Raw genomic sequence first — 19,419 nt, 5'->3', positions numbered from 1 at the left:
ATTGTATAAGAACATTGAGAATTTTGGATGGGTCAGGAGATTTATTTGGATAATTTAATGTTGAAGTGAGTAATCTAATGAAAAAGTGAATAGTTGTGAATATCTGTATGGCTGGTAGGTGATATGGCTATTGGCACAAATGACCATACCTTTGATCTGTTCAGAAATGCATGTGGAAAGATTCCAATAGGAGGTGGTGATTGAATGTACAGGACAGGTCTTACACTCAGGCCATCCACCAGTGAAAGGGACATGACTTAGTGCAGGAGTGACATACTGATGAACTGTAATAATGCTTAGGGTAGTTAGGATTAGGGTTAGGGTTGGATTTTGGGTAAGGATATCTGTTATATCAGGATTTGATTAGAAGTAATCGAAGCATCTGAGGAAGAAGTAATTGAATTTCTTAAGTCTCGGGTGACAAACGGAATGTTACTAGTATGGTTCAGAGAGTGTTGTGAGGCTATAGGTATAAATACACTGCTAGTCGTTATAATTGCAACCTGTATTTATTTGTTTATTTGCTATTTTCTTTTAGTCTTTTATCTAGCTACAAGAACTGACCAAATGTTGCACATGACTTCATATATATGAATATAACTCATAATATTTTTACGTAATTTCAAATGTGTCAGTACAACTATGCATTTAATGGAAAAGGATACACATAAAATAATTACTTAAAAGTAATATAAATAATTTTAAAAATCTACGTAGTATCTTTGGTATTCCCATGTGTGTCATTATTTATATTGCACAATAGTGTGTTATATTCCTTCAAGACCTTCTGACAGATTGTAATATATAAACAGCATGCATTTTTTTTTAAGATTTCCTGTTCACATTGTCCTTATGATGCACTAAGTTTTGTCACCATTAAGACTGGAAAATTATTTGTCTGCTGTGTATAAAAATATTGTGTTTCTTGGAGTACATGAAATGAATTGTAGTCCATGTATTGCACAATATGAGTATCTGAGATGATGAAAGAAGTCAAAGAGCACACTGTATTTTAGTATGAGATATTTAAAAGGCTTAAATTTATCAAATATTGTAACATTATGGTAATAATGTAAAGAATACTATAGCCTAAAGCAATTATTTTAAGTATCCTTGCTAAGATACTTTTCAGTGAAATAGAAGAATTTGGCCTATACAAAGATATTTGATTCCTTCATCTCCCGTTTATCATCCACAAAAAATTTACTAATGCTAAATATAGGTTGACTGACTGATTATTTGAGTTATCATGTTCTGTAGATCCTATCTTGAGAGCTAATTTTCAGTGATGTCGAATGAGTAAAGGTGTTCAGTAACAAAAGCAAAGCAGCTGTTAGAATTTAAATCTGTACATATTAACAATACACTGCCACCACACTGCCGTGTGATAGTTGTGTTTATCAGGTAAATTTAGTATAGTAAAATTGGAGGACAACTGCTACTTTGAAATAAGCTGCTGTTTCTCAAATTTAACAGTTGTTGATTTCGTCCAACTACTGGCTTCACATCTACATGCCTGCATTGGTATTTATCAAATAATAAGAATTATCTACTTTTTTAATTATAGAGCCTTATTTAAAATGAACATAGGTGTTAGTCTTGAAACTTTCAGACTCTTCAGTCCTTAATCTCGATAATCAGGTAACCTAAAGTAGTAGTAGCTTTTTTTCTTGAAGATGTTTAGACCAGAATATAGAGCTCCACTTTGACCCTAGACAAAGAGATTGAGTCAGATGAAAATTGCTTTTAGGTCTTGCATTGCAGTTGTGTAAATCTCAGTACAACTGATTGTTATTGTTAACAGTAATTGCTATTATGGGGTTAAGTGTAATGGATAATGAATGTAAGAATTCCGAAGTCTTTGAAGAGGGCTCTAAAAGGTGTGCAGCTATCCGCTTTACTTAATTTTCTCCATATTCTTGAACATGAGATGTTGGATCCACGGCTGCAACTCTTTAATGCGAAGAACTTACTCATCTTGTAACAGTTACTTTCCTTGCTTTTTTATAAGCATGACTAGTTTTAAAACAGCAGAATTCATTTCAAAGAGCACTTGTGTTAGTCATAAATGCCTTTCACGTCATCTGCTGGGATTCAGCCAGTATTCGTAATGTCCAGGCTATAGATAAATCCTGCCAAAGCAAAAGGTGTGATGTGTTTCCATACACAACATGAAATGGGATATGTGAGACAGGTGTCTGTGGAATGTTTTCGTTGCAGCCAGTGAGTAATGATTTTTATATCAAATAGAAAACAAGTCCTAGGTTAGTGCAACTGAAAAAATTGAACTACGAGTCAGAAGAGTGTAAATTAATCTTCATATTGCTGATGTTCGGTTAGAGTGGTGAAACAGTGGGACAAGTCACTCTCAAATATAAATAATGCAGTGATGGCAAAAAAAAAAAAAAAAAAAAAAAAAAAAAAAAAAAAATATGTGGAGAAAGTTCAAGTCAGGAAGTCCTGTGGCATTTTGTCAACAAATGTTGGGTCTGAATCCAGATTGCATCATTGAAATGTAAGAATATTTCGGCTTTTGGCGTTTGAATGTTATGTAAGAACAACTGTAGAGGTGAATTGTATAATACTAATTAACTGAGTTGTATCTTCATGGAGTTATGTTCCGTCTATGCAACTAATTGAAGGTAGTGTGTTTATTGCCATACACATTTCACTTCTTTTATTTGGGAAGCATCCTCAGTGGCAATTTCCAGCACTGTTAAATCATGCATGTGGTTCTGGAGATGTATTTGTTAGTATTGATGCTTCAGCTCGCTGATTTCTGGCAGTCTTTTGCCCACATTTGACACAGCACGTATATCACTTGCACTCTCCATTTTTTGTGATCAACATATGTTTTATTATATCTTATACAGATATTGTGTCTTATACGGAAAATCAGTTTATCACTTAACAATAACCCAAATAGAGAGTGCGTCTGAGATGTAAAGAGCATTGATTGAACAGTTACAACTTATTTTGAAAGTCTTACTAACTCATTTGTTGATCACTAAATAGCAACAATTCCTCAGTCATAAACTGCAATGAAATAAATGAGTTTTGGACATATTTCAGCTTAGTAGTCTTCCTTCTGTAGGTAGTTCCAAAAATAAAATTACTCTTTGTCACCATATTGGATAGTCTTATTTTCTGAGGATTATATTGTTTCTTGTATTCAAGACAGGAGAGAGGAAATATTCCACAAGAAGAGTAAAGAAGTTTTTCACAAAAAAAGACTTACAAGCTCTCACAGAAAAAAGATTATAATGCAGAAGATAATGGTGTAAAATAAGTAGCTGATTATGGTATGAGTGTCCCAATTTGTTGTTGTCGTCACTGCTGTAAAATGATTAGCTGATTATGGTGAAGGAAGTCCAATTTGTTGTCATTGCTTATTAATAGCAGACGTTATTTTTAAGGAAATGTAACAACTTACAGATAACATTGTTTAATTATTTTCTACTTTGGGCTGTATGAGAAAAATCTGAAAGTGGTTCTTCATGTTAACATCTCATCCTGTAAAGGAAGTACTCAGGATTACATGAAAATGTGCTTTGAATATAAATCGCTCATCCTGAAAACAGTGGTATGAGACATTCACATGCAAAGCAGCACTTCTTACGGCAAGGGATGTTTGGGTGATCACCTATTCAAGGTCTAAGAGAGGAACTGTGGTAAATATGATTACTCAAAATACCAATATAATAGGACCTAAAACATGCACATTTCAGTGTCTTACATATAAATATGTTCCCCTCTACTTAAAACAATTGTGATGCCTAAACAACAAAAATGTTCTACTGACCTGATGGTTTCCATCTTCAAAATGCAGGTATGGGTTTTCAGTGTAGTGCCCAAAGGAAAGTGGGATATAACAACATATGCATCTGACTAGAGCCACTTATTCGCCTTCAACATAATTTTTGCATTCAAGCAGTCCAATATAAAACATCACGCTACGTTTTAAAAAAATGATTTTGGTATGTCAATGTCATAACCTGCCTTTCGCCAAGCATATGGTAACATAAACTTATGCTTCAGTGCACAAAATGGAGGCTGATGGGTACTGACTATTGTGTAACTTTAGTGTGGTTCTTCACATTGTAGTTTACAAAAGCAATGATCTTTCTAGCGTATAGCTTATATTGCCTAACGTAGTACACATCTAGGAGTTAGCAATATTTTGTTGTTTTTGATGTGTTCTCAGTCTAGTTATATTGATGTTTTGACTCTTCATATTACCAAAGTTCTCTCTTAGATCTTCAATATGTGTTAATTTTAAATGTATTGTATGAGAAAAGATCCAATTCTGCATATGAATGGCTTACATCACTCTTTTTGGGATGAGTGATTTATAATCCAACCACATTTTCTTGCAGTTGGTAGCATTTGTTGTCACACACTTTGCTTCTTAGTGATTGACAAAAAAATCAACAAGAAGGTAAACATTGTAATTTAGCTTGGGAATAATTCATCCTCCCTCCCTCCCTCCCTCCCTCCCATTCCCTCTGTCCCCTCCCCTCCCCCTCCCTCCCTCCCTCCCTCTCTCTCTCTCTCTCTCTCTCTCTCTCTCTCTCTCTCTCTCTCTCTCTCTCTCTGTTTCTCTCCCTCTCTCTCTCTCTCTCTCTCTCTCTCAAGTTGATGAGTTTTCCAGATGTACTGCATAAAAATTAAAATATCTTCCAAGTTGCAATATACTGATTCTTAGAGTTACATGCAACCATTGTTATATGATTTTGGTTATGGACAGAGTTAAACAGTGTAGGGTTTCTGTCCATTTGCAGAGTCCATGACTCAAAGTCCAGTAATCTGTAAGATATAAAAATACTGCAGCAGCACTGAGACATCTGGGTGCTGCACAAGGTAAATAGAGCAAGCTGGGATAACATAAAGTATATATTGTTTGAACAGCAAACATCATTCATGGATTTGGTAGCCATCATTGTAGATTCAGACGTGACTTGTTGGTGATATTTCTGTGTTTATGTATTTATTTGTTATTGCATGACTTACTGCCAGTTATGTAAGTTCTTCCCATCTTCCCCATCTTCCCATCCCTCTTTTTCCAATACCCACACAAACTTTTCTTCTTTTGCAACTGTAATTAATGTTAATGTAATAAGTAATGTACAAAGTCCACAAATTCTACAGGTGTTCAGTAGTATACATCAATCAATTACTAAAGAAACTTAAAAAATAATATATACCAAGATGTGTTGTTTTTAGAAACTGAAGTATCCAGATGTAGTGGTTTATTTGTGGGGATGAGAATTGTGAAATCTTCAGATCTCAGTGTTCTATAAGATGATTAGCACAAGAAGCCTGTATCCTAGCGAATTAACATTCAATAAACTTCATGCACCATTTGTTATTAGTTTCAATTTTGTCTCTTTAGACAGAAAGTCCTTTGTATCATCTGTTCTGAGCACATTCACTTATTTTTGTTGAATCACACAATTGACAGCTTTTCTTTGATTGATTCAAGCCACAAAAAACAGTCACAAAAATCTAAATTACTCTACGTTCATAAATAGTTAACAGCTGCTACTGTTATTATGACTCTTAGGAAAAACGTTCAGTGAGAAATGAAGCAGATAATGTGACAATAAATGTGGAAATTTTGTTCTTTTAATCTCTTGCACCTGTGGACGCTAATTGCATGGAATTTCACAAGGGTGAAGTAGACAATATGAAATACTGGTTATTTATCAGGAAATAGAATTAAAGATATATTGTAAAATCTGTTGTTCGCAGCTGAAGAGAAGTAATAATATTCAGTTTGATTTAATTTCTGATTTGCAGAAAATCAATCAGCAGTGTTTGTGGTTACTAAAAAATTTAGCTGGAAATGATGAGGTTAAAATGAAAATAATACGTAATGGAACTGCTCCATTAATTATTGGTGCAATGGAAAGACATAGGGTAAGTAGTTATTTGTTGCCACATTTGTGTGTGTGTGTGTGTGTGTGTGTGTGTGTGTGTGTGTGTGTGTGTGTCTTTGTGTGTTTGTTTTTAAAAGTTTTGCTATATCTGTGATCTTTATTTTTATTTAACTCACCTCCTCTTGTACTATTCAGTTTTCACCCCATTTTTTTTCACCACTCTTACTTTCTGACAGTATATTCCTTCATTCTTGTCTTTTTTATTGTTTTGCAACACATTTTCCTGTTTCACCTTGAAAATTAAGGTGCCACTCATTTCTCCATCTACATAGTTTCTTTATGAGAAACAGCTGATGTATTATCAATCTTACTTTCCTGTAACACATTCTCAGTTTCTGGTATTTTGGCTTCGTGACTGTGTAATGTCGATGGAAATGAACGTTTCAACCACTTTTAAAAATGGCCTTCTTCAGATTAATGCTATGTACTATGGCACTATGTCTGTGGTAATCAGCTCTAATTCTAATTATTTTGCCAGTGCTACTATTATGATTTGTATGTTTTGTGTATATATTTTGAAGTTTTTGGTTTTCTGGAGACTGCTTATGCTTGTGTCACGTTTTCACCCAGCAAATTTTCATTGTCCTCTGGAAAAGGGTACTTCAGGTCTAGAGCGTGAAAATAAAATCTTTTTCTTATGTGTTTGATATTATGTCAAGCAATGTTTACTGCCATTATTTGTGTATAATGTTGGGTAAAATTTCAGTATAATTACTATGAGATTTTTAATATTTAAATATCATAACTATTGACATTTAATAATGTTTTAGTTTTTTGGAACATTTAGGTAATTCTGACTGTAGATAATTCAACAAATTCAGATAATAATTGACTGTTCTTGCTTCAATTTACTATTTTGTGGTTTATATAACTATATCACTAAGGTGGATAATAACAACAATAGGGAAAGGATAAATTGCAATCACCATATAGAGGAGGTGTTGAGTCGCAGTCTGGCACAATGAAAAAGAATGCTAGAAACATTCAGCTTTCATACTACATCCTTCATCAGAAATAGAAAACACTTTCACAGTCACACAAGCATAACTCACACATGCAGCCGCTGTCGTCTCCGGGCTCTAGTGATCATGTGTTTCCATATATAACTATATAGCTACATAGGCACAATGAACAAAACACATAAACATCACTAAGGTGGATAATAACAACAATATGGAAAGGATAAATTGCAATCACCATACAGAGGAGGTGTTGAGTCGCAGTCTGGCACAATGAAAAAGCTTGTGTCTGTGTATGTGTGTGTGTGTGTGTACGAGTGTACACCTGTCCTTTTTTTCCCCCCAAGGGAAGTCTTTCCGCTCCCGGGATTGGAATGACTCCTTGACTCCTTACCCTCTCCCTTAAAACCCACTTCCTTTCGTCTTTCCCTCTCCTTCCTGAAGAAGCAACCATCGGTTGCGAAAGCTAGTAATTCTGTGTGTGTGTTTGTGTGTTTTGTTCATTGTGCCTGTCTGCCGGCGCTTTCCCGCTTGGTAAGTCTTGGAATCTTTGTTTTTAATATATTTTTCCCATGTGGAAGTTTCTTTCTATTTTATTTATATAGCTACATATGTATCCAAGCTCCGCTAACCACTGCAAAGTGCGTGATAGGGAGTACTTCCCATGTACAACATTGTTTAGTCTAATCATATATTTGGAGTCAGTATATGAATGTTACATGTTGGGGGCTGCAGCATATTCTACAGTTAATCTTGATTCTTGAAACTTTCTAAGAAGACTTTTGTAAGATACTTGGTGATTGTCTTCAAACATCTGACTATTCAGACTTTTCAGTATTTATGTGCTGCTCTTCTGTGAGTCAAACAAAACTCTGAGGGAAATGGAAATACTTCATCTTAACATGGTGAATTTTCAAGACATTACCAGTCTCACATGCATTGAATAAATTATTACCAATCTTAGTTTCTGATTTATTTGATATGAAAGTAACATGTCACCATGCATTTATTTTGTACTATCTTCACAATTTTGTACTATCTTCACAATATCTTCACATAAGATATTAATTAATAATGGCACAGATGTGCTGAAACATATTTGGGCAATAATAAGATTAATTGTTTGCATAATCTGGCAGAAAATATTTCTGATAATTTTTTTTTCTGTCATAGATATTTCTGTTTTTTTCTGTTGTTTTGTGATAACTAATTCTGTTTGATGCCACACTTCATGTAAAATGTCTTCAACATGTGTTTTCATAGTGAACGTCATGGTAAAATACTAGGAATTTCCAGTTAAATGTAAGAAAGAGCCTTATGTCCCTAACATGCACCTGAAAATACATAAGACAGAATCAAAGGTATCACTATAATTCTCTTTTTGTAATAGACAAATAAGGAAGAAATCTTTCACTGGCAGAATTGGTGACAATTGAAACATTCTGTACTATCCTTCAGGCTCTTGTGTCAGCAAAAAAGGATGCTAAACAAAGATTATTGTACTGCTCCATATATTTTTATGTTCCAAAAACTTTTTGTTCCACTACTATAGGGCTTCAGTGTCTGAAATATGATATTTAATACCTATAGAGAACAAAATTGCTTCATGATATGGATTGCTGGTGCAGCTTGACCCAAGGAATTCTTTGTGTGGTTGTGTTACATCCAGAGGTCTTCTTTATGTAGTTCCTGCAGTGTAGCAAAATTCTCTTCAGTGACATGTGAAGATGGTCTTCTGCCTGAGCAGAGAGTATTTACCAGCATAAAGCTACCCCTTGAAACTCCAAACCACATGTATTTTATGTACCCAGTCTTCTCTGAGCACTGGAGACACTTGCCTAAAGCAATGATTTACTGTAATCTTGGAGGAAAATTATACTGTATAACTACCTGTTGGTATTTATTCCTTGGTCAGTATTTATTCCTTTGATAGTAGCTGATTTACAGTTGTGGCAAACCGAAACTGACAGTCAGAACTGTTTGAGCTGTTCGCAGGTAGCACAGTTGGTAAGCACTGTCTTTAAAGGACAAAATTACTGGTCAGCACACATTTTTAAAATGTCATAAAAGCTCTGCTTCATGTACGTGTGATAGTGTACTTTCCCTTTGCCAGTTAATTTTTTTATCTCTTTCCTCATTTATATGTATATCCTCTTTTCCATTTACTTGCCACTGATTTTCACCTTGAAGTTTTTCCCTTCTAGTCTTTTGGCTCTTAATTTTCTTCATCATTTTCATTTCAGTTATCCTCTCTCTCTCTCTCTCTCTCTCTCTCTCTCTCTCTCTCTCTCTCTCTCTCTCTCTCTCTCTCTGTCTGCCTGTCTATTTTCTGTAACACATTTCTCTCCCTCCCCTCTTCTCCTTCCCTTCCTCTTGTCGCTGCAGCTTTAACAAAGGACTAAAGGACTGTTACTGCATTCAAATGGATGTTGTTTTTCCAATTTAATGCCTTTTTAAACTGTATTATTCAATCTCCTGTCCTGATTTTTTTATTGTTACTAATAACTCACTTTGCATAATGGAAAATTTAATGTGGTTATTCAGATTAAGAGACCACAATTGTAGCTAATAATTATACCAATATTAATCACACTTCATTATTGTCGTTAAAACAGTAAACACAGGAAATGAGTTCACTATGCTGGATTCTATTGCTAGTTGGACACTTCCCAAGATTCTGTGATATATTGGTGGATTATTTCTGCACATTCCAATAAAATGGCATTTGTAGTTGGTAGATGGACATTTATCAATGCCAATGGTTTTCAGATGCCCACTAAGATCTTTTCTGGCACAGCTCCCAGTGTGCCAAGAACCACTGGATCTTTATCTCTGGTAAGTTTTTCAAGTTGTTTTTTGTCGGCTCTCATATCACTTTGGGTGACAATGTCAGTGATCCACACTTTGTTTTTCTCCACAGTTGTGGTGTGTGGATATTATATTCCAACATTCAGTTTGTATGAAGTTGAGAATCCCACAGTAATTTGGCTTGTTTTCTGCAACATTTTCTGGTTGTGGTTCCACTGGTTCCTTGCCACCAGCAGGTGGTACTTGTGACATAAGTTCTTGTTGGTCTTCTTTTGTGCTACACCCTTGTGTCTCTCTGCTAATCTGTCTGCAACAGCTCAAGATATGGCCAGTTGTTTCATAACCTTCTTTCCAGAGTCTGCACTTTGGGACCGTTCCTGATTTTTTGAATCTGGCTTTGACTGCAGTAGCTCTGACAGCTTGTTCCTGTGGAGCAAAAATCAATATTTCTGTTCCCTTCTTTAGGGTTCTGTTGGTAAGCCATTACCTTGTCTTTTCTTCATCTATTTTGCCTTCAATCTTTCCTGAAAACTGCCCATGCAGTAATTAATTGTTCAGACTGGCAGTATGGCATTGTTGCACAGCTTTCTGCCAACTTTTCTGGGCAAGCACAGCCTGTCAATTCTACCGTGAAGCATGGAGTGCATAGTGAATTATCATGAGTTTCTCGTTTTGCTTTCTAGATTATCTGGCTGTACCTTGTTCATTTCACAATGCGTGTGGTTTATTTGATAATAATATGGCCTTGGTTTTGAGTAGCTTGATGGTATTGTTACTGTAGTTTGCTTTTCAGAATTTTTCTGAGCATTTGTGTATGTTCATTGCTGGTCACATTTTTTACGTGCCCGTATTTGATTATGTCCATCTGCAAAATGCCTAAGTATTTGTAGGCTTCTGGCTAGTGGAAATTAACGACTTTGCCATTTGGCATTTCACTGTCTCCACTTTCTGAGATTTTACCCTTTTTTAGTTCCAACGTGACACACGTGTCTAACAAGATTGCCTTGCAATCAGATTTTTTTATATTTGTGACATGTGGAGTTCAAAACTCAAATATCAGTTACCCAGGGAGTTAAATGTAACTGTCAGATATTCTCAAGAAAATATACTTTGCAGGTTTCTGAGCAAATTTTCATTCACTGAAGTTAAGATGATTTTTACGATGGACCCTGTGGCTCGCTTGGTAGCTTTGGAGAATGGCAGTTGGGCAATCAGTGAATCTCTGGTTTGAATCTCACTGTGGTCTTGCTTTATTGTTTATTTTATTTGTTCAGTTCAAATACCTACATCATTTAAATATAAAATTCAACAAATGTGCCTCTCTGTGGTGTTGGGAGGGTGGGGGATGTAGAATAGACCTGCAACCCTTCCTTGCCTATTATAAGAGGTAAATAATAGGAGTCTTTTTTACTGGTTCGAGTTTTTTTTACCTTAGTCTTGTGACTGTTCTTCAGACTACTGACTGTTTTCGCTCTTTTCACTTTTTTAATGCATTTTCCCTCACATTTTTGCGTTTTTAAATTCTGGTCCCCATTTTTGGGTTTTACCTCCACTTTCCAAATTTACAAAACTGTGGACCATTTGGGGAATGACACCTTACTGTGGTGCATTACCTCTCCACCATGCACTGTTATCTTATGCACCTACCAATCAAGTGGATCTTCCTCTGCACGGTAGTCAGTCTGTTGTGGTGGGGTTATCATGTACCCTCGCGGCAGTAACCGTCTGACAATGCAGGCATTGCCTGCCGATGCATGAGCTGTGACCTCCCCATGTCAGTCAAGAAGTAGGTGCCTGTCAACTTTGGGGTACCAAGACTCAGGGCAATGGCTACTCTGCCAAGTGGCCTTTGCCTTGGCAGGGCGGTGCCTATGGGGTGAGCCTCCGATCAGAGGGAGTGGTATCGGGACAGATGATAAGAAATGAAACGGATCATGCTTAATAGTGACCATGCCAAAACGACTATCTCATCAGTCAAGAACAGTGATTTTAATGTAGAAGTTTATAATCCTACATGGCATTTCCAAAATTGACCATGTCTCAAGACTAGAGCCAGGCAAGGCGAAATTGAAGTGGACAGTTTACTAAGAGTTCTTGGCTTGGTCCTGCACTGTTGGTGGTTCTTTTGCTTCAGTGAAGCCAATATTTTCATTGAAAATATTGAAGATCAATTTGGAGCATTGCAGCAATAGAGAAGATGAGAAATGTATCTTTGCTGATCGAAACATCACATGCCAACCAATCACAGGCACTTCAAGCCCTCTTCAAGTTAGGAGATGCATATACCAGTCACCATTTCCCCTCATAATGAGCTCAATAGAATTCAAGCTGTTATCTACTATCAGGATCTAATAGTATGAAGTGATGAAGAGCTGCGTACTAATCTGGCTTGGCGTGGAAACCATTCTCTACGCCGCATCCAGAAGGAACCCAAGAGTAGCAGAGTGGACACTGGAGTTTTTATCCTAGTCTTTGTTGGCAACATTTTACCTGAGAAGGTTGAGGTTGGGGTTTATAGGTGCGATGTCAGGCCTTATTTTCCTTGTCTGATGAGATGTTTTAAGTGCCAAAGGTTTAGACGCACGTTCTTCTGCTGTTCTAGTGAGGCTATATGTAGGGCATGTGGACAGGTGCCCCATGAGGGTAGCCCTTGTCCAGAACTGCACCCTCCTCGCTCACCACAATGATCAGTGTTCAAGAGGGTTAAGAAAATTCAAGAGTATAAAGCACTTGATCACTTGTCTTCCCTAGATGCAAGGAAAAAGTTTGAAAGATTTCATGTGACTAATATAGCCTCCAATTTTGTGATTGTCATGTCACAGTCCGTACTTCAAACCATCACAAGATCTCACACAACACCTCCTGGCCCTGCTTATCCCCTACACCTATAGCACTGGTGGTTCCCACTCGATTGGTACAGCCAGAGATGCCTAGTCATCCTGTGGCGTCAGGGATGAGGACACCTGTCGAGGTGGACCCCTCTCAAGACAAGGACCAGCAGCCAAAGGCTGCAGCCCAACAAAAAGTACGGTCCTCTTCGCTCTCAGATGTTAAAATGGGGAAATCTTCACACAAATCGAAGACTCAGTAGGATAAGAAGGTTAAGTAGAAAAATAAGCTACTTTCTGAGACTTCAGATGTTCTGGTCCCCAGCCCTGCAGCGATCAAGGCTATGTACATGGGTGATGGATCACACAATCAGGTGGACCACAAACTGGTAACAAAGTAATCACACCCATCTTTTCCATTCTTCACTTTCTCAGACCTGACTCCGATGCACTTTCAATGGAACTGGAATGGCTACTTTTGCCATTTGTCTGAACTCATCTCTTAAAGGCTACTTATGTGGTAATTGGCATAATGCTTCAGGAAACACAGTTTATGGCAACACACCTCCCTGCTCTGGAAAACTACCAACCCTACTGTACCAACTGCATTAATGTCAATAGAGTGTCTGGTGATGTTTGTATCCTCTTACACTCTGTTTTTTTTTTTTTTTTTTTTTTTCAGTGATAAAGTGCCCCTTACCACTGCACTAGAGGCCATGACTGGTTTGTGTCTACCTGTCAGTTCAGATGACAGTATATAATGTTTATCAGCCCCCAGACCAACCTTTCCATCATTATGAGCTGTTCGAGTTAGTGGCACAGCTCCCTGCCCCCTCCCTCTTATTGCAGGTCTTTAATGCCCATAATCCTCTGTGGGGCAGCTACGCTAAGTCTCACAGGCCAAGTACTAGAACACCTCCTTTCAGAATTGGATGTCTGTCTTTTCAACAATGTAGTTGCAATCCATTTCAGTGTGGCCCACCGAACATTTTCAGCTATTGACCTCACAGTTTGCAGCCTGAGTGTCTTACTCCTGATTTAGCGGTATGTCGATAAGTGATCTTTGTGTCAGTGACCATTTTCCTATGGTTCTCTCTCCACTCACAGACATCTAGAATGTGCTCCATGTTGGTCGCTTCAGAAAGCTGATTGGCAGGCTTTCTCCTCTGCAGCCTCTTTTGCAGCCAGTTGTGTGATGTATATCGACCAATTGGTACAGGATACTATTGATGCCATTACCCATGCTGCAGCAGCAACAATTCCCAACTCCTCTGGCGCATCCCGAAGACTGCTGGTGCCATGGTGTTCTGAAGATGTAGCTGCAACTATCAGGGAACACTGCAGGGTGCGTCAACGGCACAATCACCATTCGTCCATGGATAATTTAATAACATTCAAGAGACTCCAGGTGAAAGTGTGGTTTTTAAGAAAGAAAAGGAAGCAGGAGTGGTGGGAGCAATGTGTCTGAACTATGCGATCCCACACCCCATTGCCCCAACAATGGGATAAACTCCTCTGCATTTGCGGCCATCCACCACCCATAGCAGTTCCTGGCATCTTTGTCTATGGTAACATCTGCACTGATCCCATGGTACGTGGCGAATATTTTGCAGCACAGTCTGTTGAAGTATCCGCTTCCAGTAATTACCATCCTCTTTTCCTGACCCAGAAACACCTTATAAGAGTGCTGCCTGCTATATGTCCATGCACACAGCTCTCCATCGTAAATGGACCCTTTACTGAATCGGAGCTTTGCAGCACTTTGGCAGTGTGTCACGGTAGGGCCCCTGGACTTGACAAAATCCACAACCAAATGCTCAGACATCTTCATGCTGACAGCATGAAACATATCCTCAGGAATTTTAATCGCATTTGGCGGGAGGGAGTATTTCCCTCTCAATGGCGGGAATGTATTATTATTGCTGTCCTGAAACTGGAAAAGGACCTACATATTGTAACTAAGTACCGGCTAATCTGTCTGTCAAGTGGGCTGTGTAAGATACCGAATGAATGGCCATCCAATGTCCTCGTTGGTGTCTTGAAACCAGAGGGCACATATCATGATTCCAAAGTGGCGTTCGGGCTTTCTGGTCCATCACAGATCACCTGGCTTGTTTGGAATCTGCAGTGCGCCGTGCTGTGTTCTTTGACCTACACAATGCATACGATACCATATGGTGACGTCACATCTTATCTACGCTGAATGAGTGGAGTTTCCAGGGCAGTTTACTTAGTTTCATCCAGAATTTCCTAGCTCCCCGATTTTTTCAGTCCTAGGTAGGTTTGACTCTCAGCAACCAATATGTGCAGGGAAACTGGAGTCCCTCTGGGATTGGTTCTGAAAGTAACGCTGTTTGCTATCACCATCAATGGTATTGGGTAAATTCTGTGGGCTCCACAGTCTATCCGTCACTGTACATGCATGAACTTTTCCTGTACGATGCCTCTGCATCACTGCACACTGCTGAGTGCCAACTTCAGGGAGATGTCTGGAGAGTTCATGATTGTACCCTGAATCTTGGCTATCAATTTTCTCCTGGGAAATCATGAGTTATACTTTTTTGTTGACTCCGGACTGTGGACCTGTATCCAGAAGTTTATCTCGGTGACCAGTTATATGAAGTTGTTGCAACTTTCCAGTTCTTAGGTATTTTATTTGGCTGCAAGCTAACTTGTTTGCTGCATGTCTTCTGACTCAAGGCAACTTGAATCAAGGAGCTGAATGCTCTCCATTTTCTTAGTTACTCCTTGTGGTTCATGGACCACACAGTTCTTCTGAGGTTTTTCAAAGTGCTGATTTTATCCCGCTTGGACTATGGACATGTTGCCTATGGGTCAGCAGCACTAGCCGTACTGGGCGTGCTGGACCCTGTTCACCACACTAGCATGCTGTTGGCAATGGAAGCCTTGCGTATGAGCCGTGTTGACAGGCTCCTGGTGGAAGCTGGTGTCCCATCATTACCGGTTAGATGACAGTAGCTTCTGGCAAGTTACGCAGTCGCAATCTGTCAGATGACCACCCACACATTACTCAACTCTGTTCCACAACCAGCTGTTGAGACTGTTGGCGCATCATGCAAAACTGGGAAACCAGCTGGGATCCCATTCGATATTCTGCTGGAGGACCTCCAACAGTCTTCGTAGTCTGTGTTCCTAAAGCTCCCTCTCTACCAACTATGCATTGGTCACACAAGACCCATCCATGAGTTCCTTCTGCATCAGGAGGATCCTCCTCACTGCAGCTGAAGTAGTCTACTGACGATAGTGCATGTTCTTGTTGAGTGCCCCCTGCTGGCTGATCTGCGGCACGCTCTCAGCTTGCCTATGTATCTAACCCAGATGCTTGCTGATGATGTAACGGCCACCTCCAAAGTGTTGCATTTCCTGAGAGAGAGCGGATTTTACTCTAACCTATAATACTCTTCCACTTCCAGTGCTTGTGGTGGTTGTGGGGGCGAGAGCCTCCCCCTGTGAAAGGTGCTCTCCAAGCAACTGCATGTTACTTTCTTCCCCTGTCATCTTGTTGTGCCTTTAGACCCTCTTGTGCAAGATGCTGCCTGGGTTATCTCTATTTTCTTTTACCTACTGTGTTACAGTTACCATCACACCCTTTTAAACTCTTTGACTTGCTAATACAGCTTGAGCAGCCCAAGTCTCCATTTTCTTAGCATCTTACCTTTTCAGATGTTTCTCTCATGATAAGGAGGGAATGATGACCCAATAGTTTTGTCCCTTTAAACACATACCCTATTTACTCGAATCTGAGCCGCACATTTTTTCCGGTTTTTGTAATTCAGAAAAACTGCCTGCTACTTAGAATCGAGTGCAAAGTAAGTGGAAGTTCTGAAAAATGTTGGTAGGTGCCGCCACAACTAAGTTCTGCCGTCTAATATATGTAGCGCTACACAGGCATGTTTTGCAGGCACAAAGATAAATACTGGCGCCAAAACCTCTGTGTAAATAAATAAATTTTTTTAAAAAAAGGTGGAAGATGAGCTTTTTTCTCCGCCTCGAGTTTCGACCACTGCATTTTTATACATTATTCAATGAAGTAAATACAAATTTAATATTGTTCATCTTCGAATGTAGCAGCATTTCAATGTACTACGAAAATCATCGAGTATAGATTTAAGTGTCACAAAGTCATTTCTGAAAGTATTTGTGTGGAGTGTAGCTGTGCATGGAAGTGAAACATGGACGATAAATAGTTTAGACAAGAAGAGAATAGAAGCTTTTGAAATGTGGTGCTACAGAAGAATGCTGAAGATTAGATGGGTAGATCACGTAACTAATGAGGAGTTATTGAATAGGATTGGGGAGAAGAGAAGTTTGTCGCACAACTTGACTAGAAGAAGGGATCGGTTGGTAGGACATGTTCTGAGACATCAAGGGATCACCAATTTAGTATTGGAGGGCAGTGTGGAGGGTAAAAATCGCAGAGGGAGACCAAGAGATGAATACACTAAGCAGATTCAGAAGGATGTAGGTTGCAGTAGGTACTTGGAGATGAAGAAGCTTGCACAGGATAGAGTAGCATGGAGAGCTGCATCAAACCAGTCTCAGGACTGAAGACCACAACAACAACAATGAAAATCTGACTGGCAAGACTGTTAAGGATGTTTGTCAATACGGCCAACTCAACATTCTGAATTTTTTCTTACCTGTGAGAAGAGATGGTTGCTATTAGGAACCTGATGAAATGTGAATCACATGCAGTATTCTCTTCGCCATATGAATAATACGAATATAAACATTTTGCCATGTATTCTTTCATGTTTGCTGCTATCTCATTTAAATCCTGTCTGTCTAATAAACTACGAAACTAGAGTGAGACAACAGCAAATGCGGAAGAATATACATTTCATGTCATGTTTATATTCGTATTATTCTTATGCCTAATAGTGGTACAGTCAGAAATAGACTAGATTGTTAAATCTAAGATGACTCTAATTTCTGTGCTGAGTGTAATGTACTAAAGAGGCGTCTGCAAAGATTTTCAAACGGAGAAAATTTTTCGCTAAACTCTCATTCAGAACATCATCTATCATACGCAGTCTATTATTTGGTTCTTGTTGATCATTATCGAAGAAAGCAGCAGTGTAAGTAACAACAAATAGCAGTCTCTTGCCATTGTTTCGCTTAAGAGACAATTCCTCTATTTTTTAAAAATTGTAAGCGAGGGTAGCGCGCACAAAAGCAAGCCATGCTGCGAGTGGCGACAGGCCATAAACACTCATTATCAGAATGCGACAAACAATGAATGACACAGTACAGTAATGCATTTTCAGTTTAGAGTGACGTAAACACCTATAACAAAGAGAAGCACTTCTCAGATCAAAGAAAAATAAGAAATCAATTCAAACTAGATGAAGCATGTGAAAAAGGAATGGCACTCGCATAAACATGGACGGAGCGCCTGACGCATAGCAATGGCTACCTGGCTGCTAAGCTTACAACTTGAACAAAAAGCTTAACTGCTAAGCTTACGACTCGAACAAAAGTCCTGTAGCTGTATCGTCATTCATTCGACCTAAATTGTGCCTCATATTACAATGGACCAACTTTGTTTCGATTTGGAGGTGTGGCCTAAAACTTTTTTCTCCCCTTGAATTTCGGGTCTAAAATTTCAGGTGCGGCTTAGATTCTGGGAAATTTTTTTTCCTTGATTTAGAGTCTCATTTTCCAGGTGTGGCTTGGATTAGAGTGCGGCTTAGATTCGAGTAAATACGGTAATCATCATCATCATCATCATCATCATCAACAAATATGTGCTGATTAAACACATCTAATATCAGTAGTCTTATTTTATGAAAAATGTGTGCCATGTGCAACTGTTCATTCTCAATTATGATGATTTATAAAAGATTGTTAGTATTGTTTATATTTAAAAAATTGAAATTGATTAACAGTCTTTTATAAAATATCAGTAATTAAGAATTTGCAGTGTAAATTGGGATTTTGTGTACGATATGTAATTAGAAACACGAAGACTTCTACCTCTATATCTACATGGATACTCTGCAAGTCATATTTATGTGCCTGGCAGAGGGTTCATCGAACCATCTTTACAATAATTCTCTTTTATTCCACTCTCGAACAGCGCGTGGAAAAACACATATATCTTTCTGTGCGAGCTCTCATTTCTCTTATTTTATTATGATGATTGTTTCTCTCTACATACAGTAGGTTGGTGTCAACAAAAAATTTTACATTTGGAATAAGAAGTTGGTGATTGAAGTTTTGAGAGAAGATCCTGCCACAATGACAAGTGCCTTTGTTTTAAAGGTGTTCACCCCAAATCCTGTATCATGTCTGTGATGCTCTCTCATCTGTTTCTTGATAATACAAAATGTGCTGCCCTTTTTTGAACATTCTCAATGTGCTCTGTTAATCCTATCTGGTAAGAATCCCACACCACGCAGCAGTACTCCAGAAGAGGACAGCCAAGCATAGTGTTGCAGTCACTTTAGTAGATCTGTTACATCCTCTAAGTGTTTTGCCAATAAATTGCAGTCTTTGGTTTACATTTTGAACAACATTTTCTATTCTTCTTCTCAATTTTAGGTTGTTCATAATTGTAAATCCTAGTTGTTAAGTTGAATTTACGGCCTATAGATTCGATCGATTTACCGCGTAACTGAAGTTTAATGGAGTCCTTGTAGAGTTCATGTCGATGATCTCACACTTTTCATCATTTAGTGTCAGTTACCAATTTTTGCACCATGCAGATATCTTTTCTAAATATTTTTGCAATTTATTTGGATGTTCTGATGACTTTATTTGATGATAAACACCATCATCTGCAAACAACGTAAGGTGGCTGCTCAGATTGTGTCTGAAATTATTTATATAAATAAGGAACAGCAGAGAGCCTGTAATGCTACC

The 19,419-nt window shown here is 38.3% G+C and overlaps 1 protein-coding gene across 1 annotated transcript in view; it reads left to right on the top strand.

Moving 5' to 3' along the window:
- The window catches only part of LOC126365857 (armadillo repeat-containing protein 6 homolog), a 104,697-nt gene that overhangs the window by 66,283 nt on the left and 18,995 nt on the right, over nucleotides 1–19,419 (top strand). Inside the window, exon 4 of the mRNA XM_050008522.1 lies at nucleotides 5,800–5,919. Within this exon, the coding sequence (XP_049864479.1) occupies nucleotides 5,800–5,919 (120 nt within the window). The remainder of the gene's footprint in view (nucleotides 1–5,799; nucleotides 5,920–19,419) is intronic.

This window comes from Schistocerca gregaria, chromosome 4, assembly GCF_023897955.1.
Source record: "Schistocerca gregaria isolate iqSchGreg1 chromosome 4, iqSchGreg1.2, whole genome shotgun sequence".
In the NCBI taxonomy this organism is placed as follows: Eukaryota; Metazoa; Arthropoda; class Insecta; order Orthoptera; family Acrididae; genus Schistocerca; species Schistocerca gregaria.
This window is presented reverse-complemented; position numbering and strand designations above follow the sequence as displayed.